Below are 20,423 nucleotides of genomic sequence, written 5' to 3' on the forward strand. Positions count from 1 at the left end.
TTTATATGCTCCAGAAACAGATGGTGTGGATACAGAAGATATATGATATTAAAACATTTGGAAAAATCTAGAAGAAAAATTGAACATATTCGTTTTGTACACATACCTATATGTAAAGTTCATCTATCGTGCCGGGATAAAAATAAACTATAAGCAAAAGAAGTGGAAGCATTCTATAGGTCTAGAACTTTTCGGCTCTATTTGAGCCCTCAATTGAATGGAACCAAAATTTTATCAAAGCTACAATTACAGAGATAATCAATGCCCTGAGTGAGTCACAATACACAGCATTGATAAGATATAATAATGATGATGATGATGATGAAAACAACTTTTGAACAGGTAAAACCTGTAAAGGATCATGATTGAATTGTGAAGGAGATACTGATTTTTCTTCTTCTTGTTATAGAGTAGATCAATACAGAGAGTTGTAGGTAAAGCATGTAGCAGCAATAGAGATGACGCATATCAGTAGTGAAGGAAGTAGAGTGATATTCAAAAGCTGACTCTGACCTAAGAAGCCAGCCATTGTTATTGTGGCATCTGCAATCACTCGAGCAATAGTCCCAGCTTCTGTCGAAAGTAGTCCCCCATTGTAGGTTCCACGTGACAGCCTAGATGACATAACCCGAGATAGCAGTGACAAGTTGACACCTGCAAAGGTCAAGAAAATTTTGAACAACAAAGCCCCATTCAACAAAAGACACACTCGGCTGTATTCTAGTGTGAATATGAACAGACTGTTTCCTTCGAACAAAAGGGTGAAATGTAACTAAACAGACGTTCCCAATTTTTCATGTAAAGAGGGAAGGCACGCTAGTTTAGGATGGCTTATCTTCGGTTCTAATAAATAAGTTGCTTCAACTTGAGATACAGCTATGGCGGAGCAGCATTTCAAATATGCCAACATCATGCCATGTCATATATAAAACAACAAAAATAATACCTACCTTCAAGTACTTCAGCAGAAACAAACATGATGAGCCCTGAACATACATACTGGGGTACGGAGTATGGTATTATTACATGGAAGCTTAGCAGTATGCCTACGCAAACCATAATTTCAGATGCCAACAAAATTTGCCTACAATAAACCAATGAAAATGGATATTAGACAAGCAATTCTAGAGCTCAAGATCGACAAAAATACGAATATACCAAGTTATGTTAGATAAATAAATTGAAAGAGCACAGGCTTTTTAAAAATACCTGTCTTCAAACATGTTGCTAATGTAGCTCCCAACAACAATGTTTACTGGAAGAACTGTTAAGCCAAGACATGCAAGAAATACAGCAACTGTGCTTGTCGACCAGCTGAAGTAGTATGTAGTGACGACACTAGACTCCGAGAGTAAAATTTCCATTGCATACTTGAGCATGAAATATATCAGCAACTGAACCTGATGATATTATTAGAACTCAGGTCAGAGAACATTCAAATATTGTAAATAATTAAGCTATGTAGTTATGTATTAGATCTATTCTTAAAATTTCGAAACAACTAAGCTCATTTTATTTGGCTAAACTTATACACAACTACAACAAGTTGATAAACGTAAACATCTTACATGTCTACTTTTCCTCATTTAAGCATGCTTACTACTTTCATATTGCAAATGGCTTAACATGCACACTCAATTAATCGGTAGAACTTTTGAAACTCAAGCCAGCATTTGATTAAACCATATACCTTGACTGAGGGTGTAAGTAGTCTATAAGCTGATGCAATTGATGTAGCTGGTCGACGAGATTCCTGAGAGACTTCTTCACTTCCATCAGCCTCTGCATCTTCATCATCCTCTTGCTGCTCTTCTGAAGTAATCAGCAATGGTTGTTTCAGACCTTTCTCAAGTGTATTCTTTTCAGCCGTTTCTGTATTTACATGGTGAAACATGCATGTCAATAATTTTAATGCATTGCATAAGATGCCACGTTACCAAATAAAACAATCTCAGTGGAAAAATTTAAAAGGTAGAGCTCCAAAACCAATTATTGGGTTTTAATTTAAACAGATGGAAACACCTTTTGATCAGGTGATAAAACATAATAGCATAACCCTATCAAGCCAAAAGATGATTGATATAAGAAAACAAACCAGAATCCGATGCATGAGGAGAATTGTTCTCTTCAACATCGCGAGATGGTTCTTTAAATGAGAACCACAGCCATATCAGATATACAAGCCAAGCAACAGCCATAACCCATCCTGGCAAAGTCATTGCATTAAATGTCAATTTGTAAATCTTGAAATTTATCTGAAGTATGCCAGCAAGAGCAGGACCGCATGCCATTCCCAAAGCACTGGCACTAACAAATCCAGCAGATGCCTGCATTCGGATTTTTAGTGGTACACAATCACTGATATACCGGCGGTTAACAGCTCTAGCAGAACCAAATCTGCAATGACAAGATTAATTTTTTAAAGCTACATGGTAAAAGTAAAAAAGAAACATAGCTACTATTATCTTAAAGATAATATTCATTGGTAAGTTCAATTTGGGTCCTAAAACCATATTTAATCTCTAATCCTCTCCCTACTTATAATACCAATAAGCTCAGGTTTGCCATACATATAATAAAAATAATAACTGATCCAATACGAGGAATTTCTGAATGGCAGCATAGAGACATTATTCACTAAGAGGTTATACCGTACTTCAGCCAACACTGACTATAGCGAGCTTTCATTATGTCTCAACAATGACAATGCCACTAACAGCCATATGGTGTATTGGCAAAGTACCCAAAAGAACAAAACCGATCATACTGTCTCAATCACTCAGGTACTCTGAGCTGTGACAGTAAGAAAAGAATGAAAAGAAGATCACTTACCCACAAAAAAGCCGACCGAGTAGAAGCATTGTTAATGAGTTCAGATCATAAGCCAATGCATACATAGCATTTCCCACAAAAAGGACAATACTGCTAAATACAAGAGGTCTGAAGTATGATCTGTTAGACCATGCACTAAAGTACACTGAAGAAAACACCTGTGCAACAGCCATTGCCCCAATAACAATACCACAAACTGTTGCAGCAGCTCCAAGGCTCATGGAGTAGTTATCTGCAGTAGGGACAATAATATATGTATTGACCATATAAAGGAATGTGTTGGCTAAGTTCAAGAGGAGTGACACATAATGGTATCTCTCTTCATCAATTTGTTCCTCAGCGGGAGCAGGTAGCTCTTCTTGCATGATCAGAGCATGTTGTGCCATAAAGTTTAGGAAGTTTGTTGAGTGAGTTAACCTATCCACAGCCGCTTTTATTGAATCAACCACGGGATCCTGCAGATGATCCAAGTAAAATAGCATAACCATATCCTTATTATCATACAACAATTTGGCAGAACAAATCAGATGAAAAATGATCACAAGTATGTATAGGAGAAACCTGGAGAGGAAGGGCAGGCGGATCATAGATTGATAAGTAGCTTCCTTGACAGTCCTGAAGTTCATGAAGATTACGAGATACTGCTCCAACAACAGCACCTAAACCCTGGAAATCATACAACTGGAAAATAAGCTTACGGGTACTGGCTAGAACTACTTTTGCATACCCTGCTTTTCCGTATTCACAATCTCATCTAGAAATGAGCAAGACCTGGATATTAAAGCCCCATTTACAAGCATAATTAAAGATAGAAATAGAACCCACTAAAAGAAAGGCAAAGCATATCTGAGTTTGACACATTACCACATGCTTGAACACTTGCTGCAGCTGAGAGTAAGGATGATTAGCGCGACTTTTGACATAGTAATCAGTGAATCTATAGCGAAAGCGTTTATCGAACTTTTTCAATATCTTTCGTAGACCAATAGCATTCATTTCAACAAAATAGAGAAGCTTCAAAAGATCGTATCCCACTACTCTATAACCTTCTCTTAATTCAGTTATTTGGGATATTTCTGGCTGCTGCTCAAGAGCATCATGCTGTTCTCTAAGCTTTTCTAACTTGCTTGCTAGTAGGCCTTGTTGCTCCAGTAGAAAAAGGACAATCTTCTCAATCTGTAAAGTATGAAAAACATCAGATTCAACCTTGAGAAAAGACATTTTCATAATGCTCTCTCATAGTAGTGAGCTGCGCAAGAACTCTTACTGTACCCGCATTGACCAGGGAGTGGGCAAGTAAAATGTAAAAAACAACTATGAAAACAACAAAACGTTCTTAAACAACAAGGGTTATTGAAGTGGTAAAATGTGCCTAAATCTAGTATAGACTAACATTAATTTATAATCATTTGCAAACTTTCTTTTAAGATTAAATCTTTATATGAGGGCATTCTACTTCCACAGAGTCATGACATATTTCATTGGAGCATTTTAAAGAAATTTTTACCAGCTAAAAGAGGCATTAAAATGCGACACAGCAAGCAAGCAAAACACAATAGATAGAATAAAGGATAAATTAAAGAAACTCCAATAAAAGTACTTATATTCTACCCCCATGCTTTTGTTCCTACTCTTTTCCCCTTTAATAATCCATAAATGTGAAAAAATAATAATGGGAAAAGGAGTGACGCTAAAGAAAATCTTAACTTAGGATAAGGAGAATGAAAACAAATTTCAAAAGGACCAAAAACATAATGCCAGTATGTTTATAATGGAGACCCAGCTATTCAAGCTTTTGGTCTCTGTATTCCATGAATAAGTACATGCGGATAATCTTAAGTTCATTTCTCAACATACCTGATTATCCAGCATTCTCGAGAAGTCTTTGAGAACATGTCGACGTTCTAGTGTCCCAACTTCAATTTGATGAGCATACTGTTTGACTTTCTTCTTCATTAACTTGTAGTTTATGTAATACCTGAAGAAGAATTAAAATATGACCATATGATCTTGCCTCGCTGCTAAAAACATTCAAGTTTGTTAACATGCAAAACTACCACATGTAAATATTTCATGCTCACATAAGACTGACAGTAGCAAACCAAGCACCGTCAACTATCAGAGAAGGTAACGATAGTTGTAACCACATTGAAAGATGTCATAATAAGATATATTAAATTACAACTAGCACCGTGTTCTTTTTTTTCTATCGAAACAACTAGCACCATGTTGCACAAGCAAAAAACATAGTGTTAATACAGCAGAAAAATTTTGAACAAAAAATAGTACAGAATGAATTTGTCTAAGAGCAAAAATATTATATCAAACATAGGAAACCATAGCAAAAAATAATACGGAAAAATTTTGAACAAAAAAATACATAGGAAATGGTCTAAGAGCAATACATAAAAAATAACAAGAATATATCAAACATACCCTTGCCATTCCTGAATTTGTCTTGCCTTCAACTTCTTCCCAAAGGCAACCATATCTCTCTGCAAATAAATGAAGTAAATTATATTAACAGAATGCTGCAAGAAAAAATTATAAAACTAAGCATTCTTAGCATTATAAAGTAGACAACTGGAGAAAAAGTTTGAAACTAGAAGCAAGACAGATTAAAGCGACATTTAAATATTAACTAGCTTCCATAATCAAATAGAAATTTCGGTTACGTATTAAGAGAACAGAATATATTTGAACTACCACTGTATCAAACAAGAACGGAAAAGCCACCCTAATTGAATTGGTCATTGAAATCATTTGTTTCTGGTTATTACTTATTGCTGACTAAAAGACAAAATGTTAATCAATTTACCTAAAGGCAGCTTTATCATCACTGAGTTGAAACAGCGAGTTTTCAAAATGCAACAGTTAACAAAAGAAATCTTCTAACGGTTATTTGAGAAAAGAAAATATACATGTTAATGCCAATGTTAAAATCATTGAATGAAATTACAACGGTTGCAAATTCTAGAGATTCCTAATGATTACTGGTTGGTTACCAAGAAACCTCAAGAAAAACAAAGACGAAATCTTAAAAACTCGAAATTGTATGGTGACAAAATGCAATGATGCGAAACTGAATAAAAGGTGAGAATAAATTTTACTTTGTTTCAATTGTTTCTTAATCTTGTGCTATATTGGTTGTTTTCTAAGCAACAAAACAGAGCTAGAAAAAATTAAAAAAAAAGGAAATTAACAAGAAAAATAAGAAAGAAAAGCATTACCTGAGAAAACAAATCAAAAACGATTTACCATCAACGAAGAAGAACTACACAAAAAAAAAAGAAACAGAAAAGGAAAAATGCAATTTAAGAAGGAAAATAATAAAGATATAGATCGATAGAGGAGTCGGAGGAGAGAGATGAATAACAAACAGAGAGGTATTTTTATTTTTTTTTAATTTCGAAAAGCCGATGTTTTTTCTATCAAATCATGTGGATTTTGACAAATTAATTTGTGTAATTAAAGGGAAAAAAAAAAGAGAAAAATGTGAATTTTTTAAAAACATGGTTGAAGAGAAAGATTTATTTTATGTGACATTAGGGACACATTAAATTCCGTTTAAAATTTTAAATAAGAAAATAAATCCTTTTTAATATGTATTAGTTTTTTTCCCTGATCCAAAGGTTATCTAACCCGCGTTGGGGAAGAACAAGAATTGTTGAGCTTATTATTTTATTTATATATTGTTATTGTTATTGGTGGGGAATGGAGAGAGAGGGAATGTCTTATGTCTTATATGGATTTTGTTTCACATGCTGAAACTTAGATCTCACATCTAACGACAATACTGTCAACATATTATCCACACTAAACGGGTTGACAAATCATAAATTTATGATAAATCAAAAAATAAATATTTTTTTAAATTTAATTTATTTTTATTATAAAAATTTGGTCAATCAGGTTATTTAATCAATCATGCTGAATTTTAATAGTAAAAATGAATAACAAAAATTTATTTATTCTTTAATAAAGATTTTTTTAAATAAATAAAATAAAATTAAAAAGAGAGTAAGAAAACAAAATTACCGTGGGCTGAAAATTTTTGTAAAAACTAAAACTATTACCACTATATTTATTGTTTATTTTTTTTATTTGTAAAGGGAATAAATATTTATTAGAATTAAAATAATTATAGTAAACAATTCATTCAATTTTAATAGTATTTTGAAATCAATTTAATCTATTATATTTTATATTATCTTCAATAATATTATTTAAAAGAATAAAATTAAATATATTATAAAATCATTATTATTGGTTTTGAAGGGTTAGGGATGAGTAAAATTCGATTCGATTCGAAAAAATTGAAAAAGAATTCGAATTTTGAGTTATTCGATTTATTCGATTGAACTCGAATAACTTGAGTCGAGTTGAATTTCACAATTCGAATAACAAATTGGTGTAAATACTTTTTTTGTCCCTATCAACTTTGAAAATAAGCAAATTGATATTTCTCAACAAAAATTATAAAAAAATCAAAATAATTTTCAAAATTCAAGTTATTTATAAAAATTTCAAATTTTATATTTAAAAAAAAAAGAAATAATTCTAAAATATATATATAAAAAGTTAAGCTTTTAAAAATTTCCTAAAATAATAAATTTGGAGCCTAATTAACGATTCAAGTTTATCATAGCAAGTATCTTATTATTATTATTTTGCTTTGAATTTTTTTTCAAATATGCATGGTTCCAAATTTATGTATTCTAATATGGAATTAGTTATATTTTAACAATATTTCTATTTGACATGTTTAATTTTTTTAATTTAACATAAACAATTTTACTCAATTCGACTCGACTCAAATTTCATTTCACTCTACTCGATTCGAAAAAAATTCAAATTGAATTGGGATGATAAAACAGGACCTGTGAACTCAATTAACTTAAAATTGTTTCATTCGATTCGATTGAACGCTCACAATTTAAATTTATCCATTTAAAAGAATTAAATTTTTTAGATTTAAAGATTGAATTTATCTATATTCAATATTCATAATTAAATAATTTAACATATATTAGACTTTATTAAAAAATAAATTTATCTCTACTATTTGATTTACTTAGATGTATATGTTTTATTTTGATGTTTTAATTTTATTTTATTATTTGGTCATGTCCTTTTTGAAACATAATTTTTATAAGGGTTGTTTGGTTATTTATATTATGTAAATACATTTTATCCAAGAAAATTTAATCTATGTGAAAACACCTTATGTAAAACAACATTATAAAGCCGAATCTAAACGTTTTAATTTCATTTTTGTTCTAAAAGACCGAAGAGGTCTTCACCCCTTTGTGCCACGTGACATCACATGGCATTTGGCTTTACAGCTCAGATTATACATGGTAACTGTGATTTGCTTTGCTGTCATTCAGAAAAGAGATCTGTTAATGTTCACTTTTTTAAATTGGCCCGGTTGTATTACTGTAGTGAACATAGACTTTTTCTGCCACCTGGCAAACAATTATTCGCTTAACCTATTTCCCAGTATTTCTTTTTTGTTCTCCGTTAATATCTTTAATTTGGGTTTTCTTTTTAAATAATACATAAAAACATTAAATCGACATGATGATTGAGTAATTGAAATGACAGTGATACATTTATTTTATCGAACCATAAACTTCCAATGAGGCTTTGACCAGAAGAAAACAAAACACTCAATACTGGCAGGCTTCAAGCCTATTTCCTGGCATTCACGTTTTACTTGTTTTTAATGTTAGAGTCGACCGACATTCAATCCTAACAATATTTGACCAATTTTACATTAGATCCGCAGCCATGGGGTTTGTTCGGGTCATTGTCTGTGTCTTCATCAAAGATCGAATTAAGGTTGTGGGTTCAGTGACAGGGACTGTCCTTGTGGTTTAATTATTTCACCAACTATTACCATTTTATGTCGTTACGATGATCAAGACAATGAGATTATTATTATTATATTCTAGCTGGCACTGCCCGGGAAAACAGTAGTGAAATCGGATGCACGTCGTTGCAATTTGTAAGAAAAATGGTTTAATTCTTGTTCTAGTCTCTCCACCGTGTTGATATTTGAGATTTAATCTCATAGTTTCAATGTAGCATAATTTGATCATCTACTTTAATAATATTATTTGTAGATTCAAATTTATAACATCGATTTGTTGAGGCATGAAATTGATAATACTATTAGTAGCTAGTAGCTGTTATTACAGTGATTATATATAATATATTATATTTGGTGATACAATTAGGGTCACATGGAAATCTAATTAATCATATTCAATCAATAATAAATTTACATGTGACGGTTGAGTATCAGCTCAGTTGGTATTGTTACTTTTACGACAATTATGAAGACATAGATTTGAACATGTTTCTCTTTCAATTTATGAGATTAAGAGGGTTATGAGTAAAAATAGATATCGTATTAAACCGTTAGGTTACTCACCCAGGCCCGAATGCCTGTTCAAAATATTAGGCCTAAAAAATGGGCTTCGGCAAAAAAATTAGACCCATTTAAAATATGGGCCGGGCTTGGGCTTGAACATTCAAGCCTCAAGCTTGGTCCATTTTTAAGTTTATAATACTTTATATTATATTATTTTTATATATTATGTAATTTAGAACACATTAAAAAAATAAACTTATACTAAATATATAATACTACTCTAATGTAAACATTAAAATAATGTTAAAATGATTATATAAAAAATATAAAAAATTCTTAAATACTTAAATAACATAATATAATTTTTTTAAAAAAATTAAAAATAATATAGGTGGGCCCTAAAATGGGCTTGGGCTAATTTTTTACAAATATGAGTAATTCGGCCGAAATTTTAAAGTCATATTTGAGTTGAGCCGAGCTTGAAAAAAGCATAAAATATGTTAATATCCCAACCCAAACCCAATCCAATAAACACTTCTATATTATATTAAAAAACCATGTGAATTAAATGCCTAAACTAATAGAAAAAAATCCATATCATCACTTTAATCATAACAATTGATAGGATTATCAACATGGATTAACTAAAAACATTATGGAAATAAAAATTTAGAGTAGAAACACTAAATCTTTAGCAACAGCTAAGATTAGAATTAGAGCATAAAAATAATGTACAAAATAGAAACCCCCAGTCGCAAAACATAAAATGATTGAAGAAATTAATGTGAAAGGAGATCAATTAAGAAGTCATCCAACAGCGAACTGAAAAGCGCAAGTTCAACCGCTGATCCAACCTCTTCCTTTCCTTGGGTCAACTTCATCCAATTCTCATTCTTCCCAAAATCTTCCGTCCCCATTTCAATAACAACCCTTTTAGCATTCACTGACAATGAACTGAAACTGTTGGATGGGATTTGGGGTTTCAATAGCTTAAATAGTTTCTGATGGTTGGTTTCTGGTTTATTATAATAGTAATCCAACAATTCATTGGGGAACTCATCTTCAAGCTCTGCCATTGCGATTCGTTTGTCCAACTCCACAGGCTCTAGCTGAGCCAGCCTCTCGAACCTTCTGATCTTTTGCATCAGCTTTTGTTTGGTTACTGTTGTCAAACCCACAAATATTGTTAATTAATAGGAAATTATGTTCATATGTAAGAAAGGGAAAGGTACCTTCCACACGGGCCAAGTGATCTTCGAAAGCAGAGCCATTGTCTTCTTCTTCTTCGCCATCGAAAGGGCAATCTAGAACAGACACTGGACTAAACTGTTCCTTTCCTTCTTCGTTTGGCGCCCAATCCTCCTGTTCCATTTCATTCCATTATCAGTTGAGTGAGTATTAGCCTAGCAATTAATCAAACCAACTTTATTCTTTAATTCCATTTCATTCCAAAATGAGAAAATAACAAAAGCTTTTAATACCTATTTCTATCCATATCTCTCAAATGCAGACTCAAACTTATATTCTTTATATTATTGTAAATGTAATAGTATCAACTGAACTACAATCAATTGACTAAACTAAATTTATTTAACTTCATTTTTATTTAAACATATAATTCAATTCACCCACATACTTAAGATTATAGAAGTAAAAAACTATGAGTGCATCAAATATTTATGTACTAAATCAAATGAAGTGATTTGATATCAGAATGAAATTTTTTACTATATATTTGTTATTTAACATAAAATTATGAATATGCAAAAATATTTAAATGGGTGATATATCCTTGCTAAATGAATTATTACTATCCTTTAAACCCGACCCTAATGTATTCTCATGGTTCAGGCTCAATTTAACATTGTTTCTCGGAAGTATTTTTGAGACAAAAAATATTTTTGAGATAAAAGAATTGCTAAACAAGATATTTTTAAATTTTTCAAAAATATTTTTAAGACAAAAAAAAATTTATAAAAACACTTTTTTTTAACCAAAAATAAAAACAAAAAAATTTTAACTTTTACTTAAATACTTTTAACCTAAAAATATTTCCGAAAGATAATGCTAAACTGAAACTCCACTTGTAGGGGATTAGTTTGGGTACTATTCATAAAAGATGTTACCAATTCATTGTGATGGCTCAATTTTATTCAAGATTAGATGGGTTAGGTTGGGGGACAGTTAATTTGGTCATAAAGCAAGATTAGTTTGGATAATTTAAAAGTATAGACATATTTAATCGGGCCCGAATTTTACTCAATACTCGAAATGCACAAATGAGACCTAACCAACTGGGCCCGAATAATCCTTGGACATGCCAATCCACCACATGCCACATGCAAACCATTTGAACTTTTATATAATTTTAATGAATTGTCAATTCTCTTTTCTTACCAAATTCCCGAACTACTCAATCAACAGCTAACCTATTTAATCAAAAATAATTTGTGTTTTTTAGCCCGCCTGATAATAATCCCAATGCAAATCAACTCAATTATGACAACTAGGTAAATTTTTAGGATGTAAAAATAATATGATGTACCCTAGTACATTCGCGTGCACAATAAAAACCTTGATACAAGATGTACCCTAGTATTACCCAATTAAAATAAAAATCACTACGCACTCGCTACACGTGAGGAATCCATGCAATTTGCGACCCCCACAACAAACTTGAAAATCCCCATCATATCCCCTTAACAAACTAAATAAATATTTATGGATTATAAGGAGACAACCAATCAGAGAAGCCACCAACAGACAGGCAGACGATAGACTAATTAATGTTAGGAAACAAATATTGAAGGAAGCTTTTCTCTGTCATTTACCTTGGAATCCTCAGCGACTGTTACGCCTGCTCTATTGCTGACATTTTTTTCCTCCGGTGAAGTCGTTTTGCTTGAAACGGTTTCGTTTTGAGTCCAGCTCTCCGGATGACCACTCCAAGACTGTAAATTGTTAGCTGTAAATTCACTTTCAGCCCAACTGTTACTGCTCCTGCTCGGAGACACCCTAACAGTAGAGCAAGTGTCGGTGGTGTTGTAACCGGGAATAGTATTCTGATAAGACGGTTGATTTTTCTCTTCAAGAAATTCGCTGAACAATTTCCATCGTTTGATCTCACCACCACCATGGCCGTGATCTTCTTTGTCAGTACTTTTTCTCCAAAAGCCTCTTTTGAAGAGCTTCCTGCAACTGTTGCTTTGCGATGACGAAGGTGGCGATGACTTGGCGAACGGAAAAGGCAGCAGCTTGATAGCTTTAAGTACGGATTCTGAAGCTCTTTGCAGAGCTGAAATGGTGGTCGACGAACCCGGCTTCGAACGACTTCTTTTAAGAAGCCGTTTCGTAGCGCTTGAGTAATTATGTTTAGATTTCTTCAAGTCGGCCTCCAGAAGAAACCTGATGGTTGTGCAACACTGGCGACGTGGAAACGATTTGAAACCACTAGAAGAGCAAGAACCCAAATCGTCTCTCAGGTAATCTTTGAGCATCAATGATTTTTTCTCGAGTGAAAGCGTTTTCCTAAGCTTGATATGATAAGTGGGAAAATTGATCAAAGCCATATTTATGAAAAGAAAAAGAAAACAGGGTCAAAAGAATTTCAGGGTTTCAAAAGAGAGAGAGAGAGAGAGAGAGAGTGTGTGTGTAGTTAGTTGTTACAACTGGAAGCTGTGGTCATGATGATGATGGAATCGTGAAGGAGATAAGAGAGCATTTAAAATAAGACTGAGAATCATCAGTATATAAAAGTTTTAGCAGAAAAGAGTAACAGCTTTTTGCACAAGAAGGAAACAAAGAAGAGAAGAGAAGACAAAGGGATTTATAGGGGGGAAGGAGAGAGAGAGAGAGGTGGTAGTGAAGATCTCTAGGAGTTAGAGAAGCTTGGATGCCTCTTCTTCTCCTACTTCTTGTTTTTTGTTGTTATTATGGTTCATATATTTGGGTTTTTGAATTTTATTGTGTAGAATGAAAGGAAGTGTTGGTTTGTTTTGGAGTGGTGTGAGTGACAGACGAGTAGTTGACCTTTGACGAATCTGAAAATGATGTGCTGTTATCTTCCATGCATTCTAGGAGAGAATCAGCTGCATGCACGCCCACACCTTTCTTGCTTAAAAGGCCAATGTTTTACCTGTGGTAATATTGCTTTTTTTTTAAAAGAAAGTAATTAAACATATCATAATACAGTAATACTGATAATGAGTGTCTACAATATTAGAAAAATCAATAGTAAATAATTAGAAATGTTTTGCCCCATATTTTTATTCAATAATGAAGACGTTAATGCTAATCTATAACCCATTATGTTGCAATAAGTCTATATTATGAATGACCTATTATTGGTTGATTACCACTTAGAAGCAGGATTACCGCAGAGCAGGTAGGCAGAATTATTTGGTGTAATAATATCTGTCTGAGGCGCATGCGGGGATGAGTTCTCTATTCCCTAGTAGCTAGGGTAATCAATTAATTTCAAGCATGTCCCACGGTGAGAGCCGAGTGATTATGGCTTTCTACTTGCAAACTAAAGAGGAAACATCTTTTTTTAACTAAAAACAAATAAAAGAAAAGAAAAGAGAGGAAGCATCTTAATATACATGTGGAATTGTTAATTAAATAAAAAAATTTAAATTCAATATTAAATAATATTAAATTAAATTTTAATATGTTTTCTTCTCTCTCCTCTCCCACGTTTCATTATCTTCTTCCCCCGCCCTCTCTACCATAGCTGCCCACCGAGTTCCAACAGGCCACCACGTCTCTATTTTTGATTTCATTCCAATGAAATGAAAAAAAACCCCTTATCTTGTTGGAGAAGAATCACAGCTTTTATGTTGGAGCTTTTAAATTTGAAAGATTTCATTTCTAGTTTATATATTTTGTTAATGGAGCTCCGATGTCAATGCTTTCTCGATCCCGCTGGCGCAATACAACCCGTTGGATGAGTCGAGCCCACTTGTTTTGAAGCTAAGGAAGAGTCCTTCAAATTTGGATTGATCCAAATGCGCCTCTCTCAATCTCAAAGCAGTGGCTTAACTGCTTAAGCTGAAAGCTTGAACTCTGGTGTCAAAAAAGGAGAGTAAAGTTGTTGCTGCTATCGATAAGCTTAAAGCCTTGAAATTTTCAATCGGCCACTGGAAGATACCTTCTATTAAATTTTATTCATTTATTTTATTAAATGCATTCATTCTGAGGTCCAGTATTATTTTATTGAGTCGAAGTATGGACGTGATTTGGTGGTCAAGTGTTATTTTCCCTTGCACAGACGTTGGAACAAAGGGTAGTGGATGCATACGGCTAGGGCCTAAGACAGGAGGGGCGCATGGACTAAATGCTGGTGGCGCAAGGGACGTGGTGGCCTGGAGCTGTGCAAGGCAACAGTAGGTGGTTTTTGGGGTGAACTATGAAGGTGATTAAACGTGGTAGAGGAGAGAGAAGGAAACATATTAATTTAATTTAATATTGAATTTAAATTTTTATTTAATTAATAATTCCACATGTTGTATACGGATTGGTTGCGGAAATTTTTTTAATAAAATAAAAACTTAAACAATAAATTTCTTATCATTTAAATCAACTCAACAATGATAGAAAAACAATGATAGAAAAAGCAGTACATACGGTCGTACTAATGCCATGTGGGAGCTGCAAAAAGAGACCAGAGTCCCAAAGTACAATTTCTCCCTTTTTGTAGCTAATTGCAGCAGTAACAAACTGTAAGTGACCTTGCTACTTAAGAGTAAAAAAAAAGAAAAAGAAGGCATTAATTTCTAATTTCCTAATCATGAAAAAACAGATATAACAACATAAATGTAGGTTTATGAATATGAACCCCCATTTTTTATTGGATCGGGGATGTGGAACTTAACAGGGTAGGGGACAAGCAAAGAGACTCCATCGGCCAATTCCACCATTTCCTTTTTCAGGTATGCACATTGCCGCCTCATTTCCATGTGTTATGAGCTGAACTGCCTTTGATTTTGGCGAAAAAGGAAATTTGTCCATTAACAATTAAAGAAAAAAATTATTCATGTAAGTCTTTAAAATTTGTTTCTTTCACTTAAAACAACAACGACAGGATGACTGAATGCGGGAGGATTTTAGTAAAACTGAAGCAAAATTTTTTATTAGATTCAGTTCCAATTTCCAAACCCCCTTTCATCAAAATCATGGTAATCATTTTTGTCACGATGCAACCCATTCCATTCTACCTACCCTAACTTTAGATTTTTAATGTCCCCCATATTTAGATTTATGGTAGTAAAAGGATCATCAAGGGTTGTGTACTAAGAATTAAATTATATTTAATCTTTTTTTTATTTCAAAAATAAATTAAAATAATTTATGTACATTAATTTCAAAGAGTATATTAGTATTTTCTATTAAAAATTTCATCTATTTGTATTGTTAAAAATTAGCGTTATTAACAGAATAACCGAATAATTATACGTGGCATGTCACGTATGCAACATGCTGACGTACAAAAATCAGTTTTAACAGTAGAAATGAATGAAATTTTTAAGAGAAATATCGCTTTGTATTTGATTAATGTATAAGGATTGTCCATTCCTTGAGTAAAGGGGCAAAATGTGATCTGATCGCTTTGTATTTGATTTAATGTATAAGGATTGTCCATTCCTTGAGTAAAGGGGCAAACTGTGTAACACCCCTCGCCCGTATCCCTCACCGGAAAAGGGTTCGAGGTGTTACCTGACTTAAACTCAGTCAATCACACAAAAACCCTGCCGAAAAATTTCAATCTATTTAAAACCTTTCTTTTCACATGTAATTTGTCCCATATATGAGCTTACAAGTCCCAAAACATCACTAGCCAACATAAGCCAATTTACATAGCCAAAACACTTTATCAATACAAGCCACCAACTTTGGCTAACTTATAGTATCACATACTCAACATTTAAAACCCTATACATGTCATAAACTCGAAATACTAGGATTTACTTACACCAATAGCGTGAGCTCGACAGTGTGATAATATCTCCGGCGAATTCCAACCCGAGCAAGTAACTGGAGCCAACAATCTATAAAACAAAGGAATGTAACAACGGAGTAAGCTTTCATAAGCTTAGTAAGTTTTAAGCGATGCAAACAAATAAACGCAATTATACTTCGATTATTCAATTTCTCAAGAGGCCATATTCTAGGTATATTGCCATCTGGCCGAATACATACAAACATATAATGCACGTTCAGCATTCTTATCACACTTAATCTGAATTCGTATAACATAATTAAATCAAATACGTTCACATACTTTCACACCCTGACCCGGTGTATCATGATCATAGATATAGTTATAACATTTATTCACGTATGTATCACATTACACACTTATGATTCACTTCAAATCAAACTCACATATGAGTACATAATGTGTACCTGGCCCACTTAACATATTGAATGTATTCATTTGTCAATCTAATACAAGGTACCTTAGTCTTAGATTTTTCTCAACTCACCGGCATTTCGCCTGCTAGGCTCGAGGCCCAATTATCATTTCATCGGCATTATAGCCTGCTAGGCTCAAAGGCCCGAATAATCAAATCAACAAGTTCCATATAACATATTCATATCAATTAAGTACTAACATCATTTGAACGTATATAATTATACATCTCAAACACTTTTCTTTCATCTCATTTTCACATTTAGCATTTGATAGCTTATGCATAACATTTCATTCACATTCATTTCAAACTTATCATTCGATTATAAAAGCACATTGCATATTTACCAACATGATTATACTTGCCATTAGGCCATATAAGCATGATACAATACACTATCATTTCATTTTTAACATTCGGCTAAACCCTTATCTTACAAGGAACACCGAATTCACATAACATATCATTTCACCGGCATTACGCCTGCTAGGCACGAAGACCCGAATACGCATCACTGGCACGAAGCCTGCTAGGCACGAAGGCCCGAATACACATCATCGGCACGAAGCCTACTAGGCACGAATGCCCGAATACACATCATCGGCACGAAGCCTGCTAGGCACGAAGGCCCGAATATAATACCAACACTAGGCCTGCGGGATTTAACCCGGATATATTACCAGCACGAAGCCTGCGGGATTTATTACAGCACGAAGCCTGCGGAATTTAACCCGAATATATTACCAGCACGAAGCCTGTGGGATTTAACCCAGATATAATTCCAGCATATAGCCTGCGGGTCTTTAGGCCCGAATACACATCAAATATCATGCATATTTAATCATATATTAACACATCTCATTCAACATATCACATTAGTAGTCATTTGCAACACTCGAATATAAGCTCCATATGAATACCATCATTTACATTTTGGTTCAAAAGTCTTACATAAATATCACATATCCATTTCACCATTCACCATTCGACTATAAGTCATATACATAAATTATTTATTGCACAACTTAATTCAAGTAGAACCAAAAGGTCACGATTCACCTAATATATACCTATTGCTCACTAATTCGCACACAACCTTTCAAATTAGCAATTATAAGATGGTTCCGCACATAGCCCATCCTTATCGATAATTTACGATGGTTTTACCCTTACTCACATATATGTCATAGGCATTTTTACCTATGCTTCTCAATTCACATTCATGATTCAATTCCAATCGATTTAACATGCATAAGTACATATCGCATACCTGAATAATTTACTTTACGGAACGAATCCACGTATCGTATTAGCCCATAGTCTTATAGCACCACACTTTTAGTAGTTTACCTCGTCGAAGTTCACATTTAATCACTTTAGTGCCAAGCCATATTCGGCTACCACAAAGGACTAATAATAATTTTATACACATCATGGTTTCCATTAGGTATTTAATAATCACAACTCGTGATATCTTCACCAGCACATATACGGCATAGTTTATTCATTGTAACACTCATTTAGTGCATCAAATTTCCAAATCCAATTCAACTTAAGCATAATAGCCATAATCGGCTTATAGCCTTAAATCATTACATATTCGGTACATTAACTAAATAAAATTTACATTCCATTTTCCATATTAATTTGACTCTTGGGCATGTAAAAAGGAATCAAGCTTAAACACTTAAGAACTTACCTTGAATGTTGTCGAACGATTACAACGGCTATTCGATTACTTTCTCTTTTCCCTTATCCGAATTTTGCCCCTCTATGCTCTTGAGCTTAAATTCAGATTTTAAACTAGTCATTATTTGACTATTCGAGCATCACTTTCAATATATAATATATATATTCGACTTTCACACCTACTGATCATAGTAAGCTTATAAGAAATCAATAAGCAACTCATTAACAAATTTTTGTCAATATTTACCACATAATCATAATTTCACTGCAAGCTGTCTTCCTGAGCAATAGTCACTATATCATTTATAACTGGAGATACGAAACTCCAAATCAAGTACCGTTAATTTTCCCTGAAAATAGACTCATATATACTTTATCCATAAAATTTTCAGAATTTTTGGTTCGGGCAATCAATACCAGATTTTTCTTAAAGTTTCCCCTGTTTCACTGTCTGACTAATCTGACCACTCCTCACTATGAATCAATTTTCTCATTGTACAGAATTCAAAATATGTTCTCGTTTATTTCTTTTGAAACTAGACTCATTAAGGAGTCTAAGAATATAAACTTCATCTTATGACCCTTTTTGTGCAATTTATAATGATTTTATAAAAACAGAACAGAGGATCTAAAAGTCATTCTGACCCTGTCCCACATCACTTCTAATATCTCATTATTGGTAATTCTTTTGCTTACACGGTTTCTTTCATAAGAAACTATACTCATTAAGCTTTAATTACATAATTTATTATGCTTCTAAATCATCTCCCACAATTTATGGCGATTTTCTAAAATCACGTTACTGCTGCTGTCCCAAGCAGATTTATTACCAAATCACTCTTTCACACATATATACCTTGCATGCATGTTATTTAAACATGCATATCACAAATAAATCATCACATACCTATAACTTCACTTAAGAATAATCTCCATTTCATCATTTTAAAGCACAAACATTACTCAATATTATCCAAGTTCACATTCGGCCATAATACACACAACATGTTAGCCGATTTTCCCCCTTAGCATCTAAGGCACATGCATCCTCATTTGCTTGGCTCAACTTCACCTATCTTCCATTATTCATCAAAAGAACATGAAACAACAACCATTTCCCTCATTTCAATTCATGACCAAATGTTCACAACACAACCAAAAATAAAAAATATGCTTCATGAGTTAAGGTAGAATCAAGAAGAACTCGTGAACATCAAGATAGAAGTAAACTACCATGAACTTACCTTGGATTTTTCTTCCCCTAGTGACCGAATTTTTCAAGAGCTTTTCCCCTCTTGCTCTCCTCTTTTCGACTATGAAGAACAAGGACGAACAAAAAACCTTGTCCTTTACTTCCTTTTGTTATTTTATTACTAACATTTTATGACACAAAATAACATATATTATTTGTGCCATACTTATGCCATAATTTCAATAAAAAAAATTGCACAAATGCTTATCATGCCCATCATGGCCAGCCACTATGTTTTAAGGTGGGAAATTTGACATGCAAATCCACCTATTTCATACTATAAGTTATTTGGCCACTACAAATTAGCCTATAGCATTTTCAAAAATTTTCACATGAGTTCTATTTCATAATTTCACTCACAAATGGCAAGATCAAAGCATGAAATTTTCACACATGCACTTTCACATGAAATAAACATAGAATATAACATCTAATTATTTTTGTGACTCGATTTTGTGATCTTGAAACCACTTTCTGACTAGGGCCAAATTAGGGTTGTCACAAAATGTGATCCGACTCTTAGTATAAAGGCTTCCATGGTACTTTTACCGATTTATGGCATATTCATGATGTGGGTAAAAAAAACAATTTCAAAACATTTAGTGACCTAGTTGTGTAATACCCCTAACCTGTATCCATCGCCGGAACAGGGTTACGGAGTATTACCGAAGTTTACAATTCAATTACAATTAAATTATGCTATTTAATATTCATTTCTGAAAATCAATCATAATTAATCATAATGTTCCTTATATGGGTTCTCGATGCCCAAAATACATATTAGAATTGAGTTAGGACTAAACCGAGATCACATAAATTTTTTGCGAAGTCTTAAAATTTTTCTTAGGCGTAGGGGACA

At 33.2% G+C, this 20,423-nt stretch overlaps 2 protein-coding genes across 2 annotated transcripts; both read right to left on the bottom strand.

Annotated features, from left to right (window-relative positions):
- Nucleotides 1-46: 46 nt before the first annotated feature.
- On the bottom strand, nt 47-6,404 carry LOC107936381 (SPX domain-containing membrane protein At4g22990). Its single transcript, XM_016869101.2, has 11 exons — nt 6,063-6,404; nt 5,269-5,327; nt 4,690-4,810; nt 3,697-4,008; nt 3,394-3,498; nt 2,833-3,287; nt 2,096-2,397; nt 1,691-1,872; nt 1,210-1,400; nt 951-1,084; nt 47-654 (listed from the first exon to the last, which is right to left on the bottom strand). The coding sequence occupies exons 2-11, from the start codon at nt 5,319-5,321 to the stop codon at nt 416-418; spliced, it is 2,094 nt and encodes a 697-aa protein (XP_016724590.1). The 5' UTR covers nt 5,322-5,327; nt 6,063-6,404; the 3' UTR covers nt 47-415.
- Nucleotides 6,405-9,851: 3,447 nt separating this feature from the next.
- LOC107936388 (uncharacterized) lies at nt 9,852-13,301 on the bottom strand. The gene is made up of 3 exons (XM_016869111.2): nt 12,043-13,301; nt 10,444-10,573; nt 9,852-10,373 (listed from the first exon to the last, which is right to left on the bottom strand). The coding sequence occupies exons 1-3, from the start codon at nt 12,778-12,780 to the stop codon at nt 9,991-9,993; spliced, it is 1,251 nt and encodes a 416-aa protein (XP_016724600.1). The 5' UTR covers nt 12,781-13,301; the 3' UTR covers nt 9,852-9,990.
- Between the last annotated feature and the right edge of the window lie 7,122 nt (nt 13,302-20,423).

Source organism: Gossypium hirsutum, chromosome A12 (genome assembly GCF_007990345.1).
Source record: "Gossypium hirsutum isolate 1008001.06 chromosome A12, Gossypium_hirsutum_v2.1, whole genome shotgun sequence".
Lineage (NCBI taxonomy): Eukaryota > Viridiplantae > Streptophyta > Magnoliopsida > Malvales > Malvaceae > Gossypium > Gossypium hirsutum.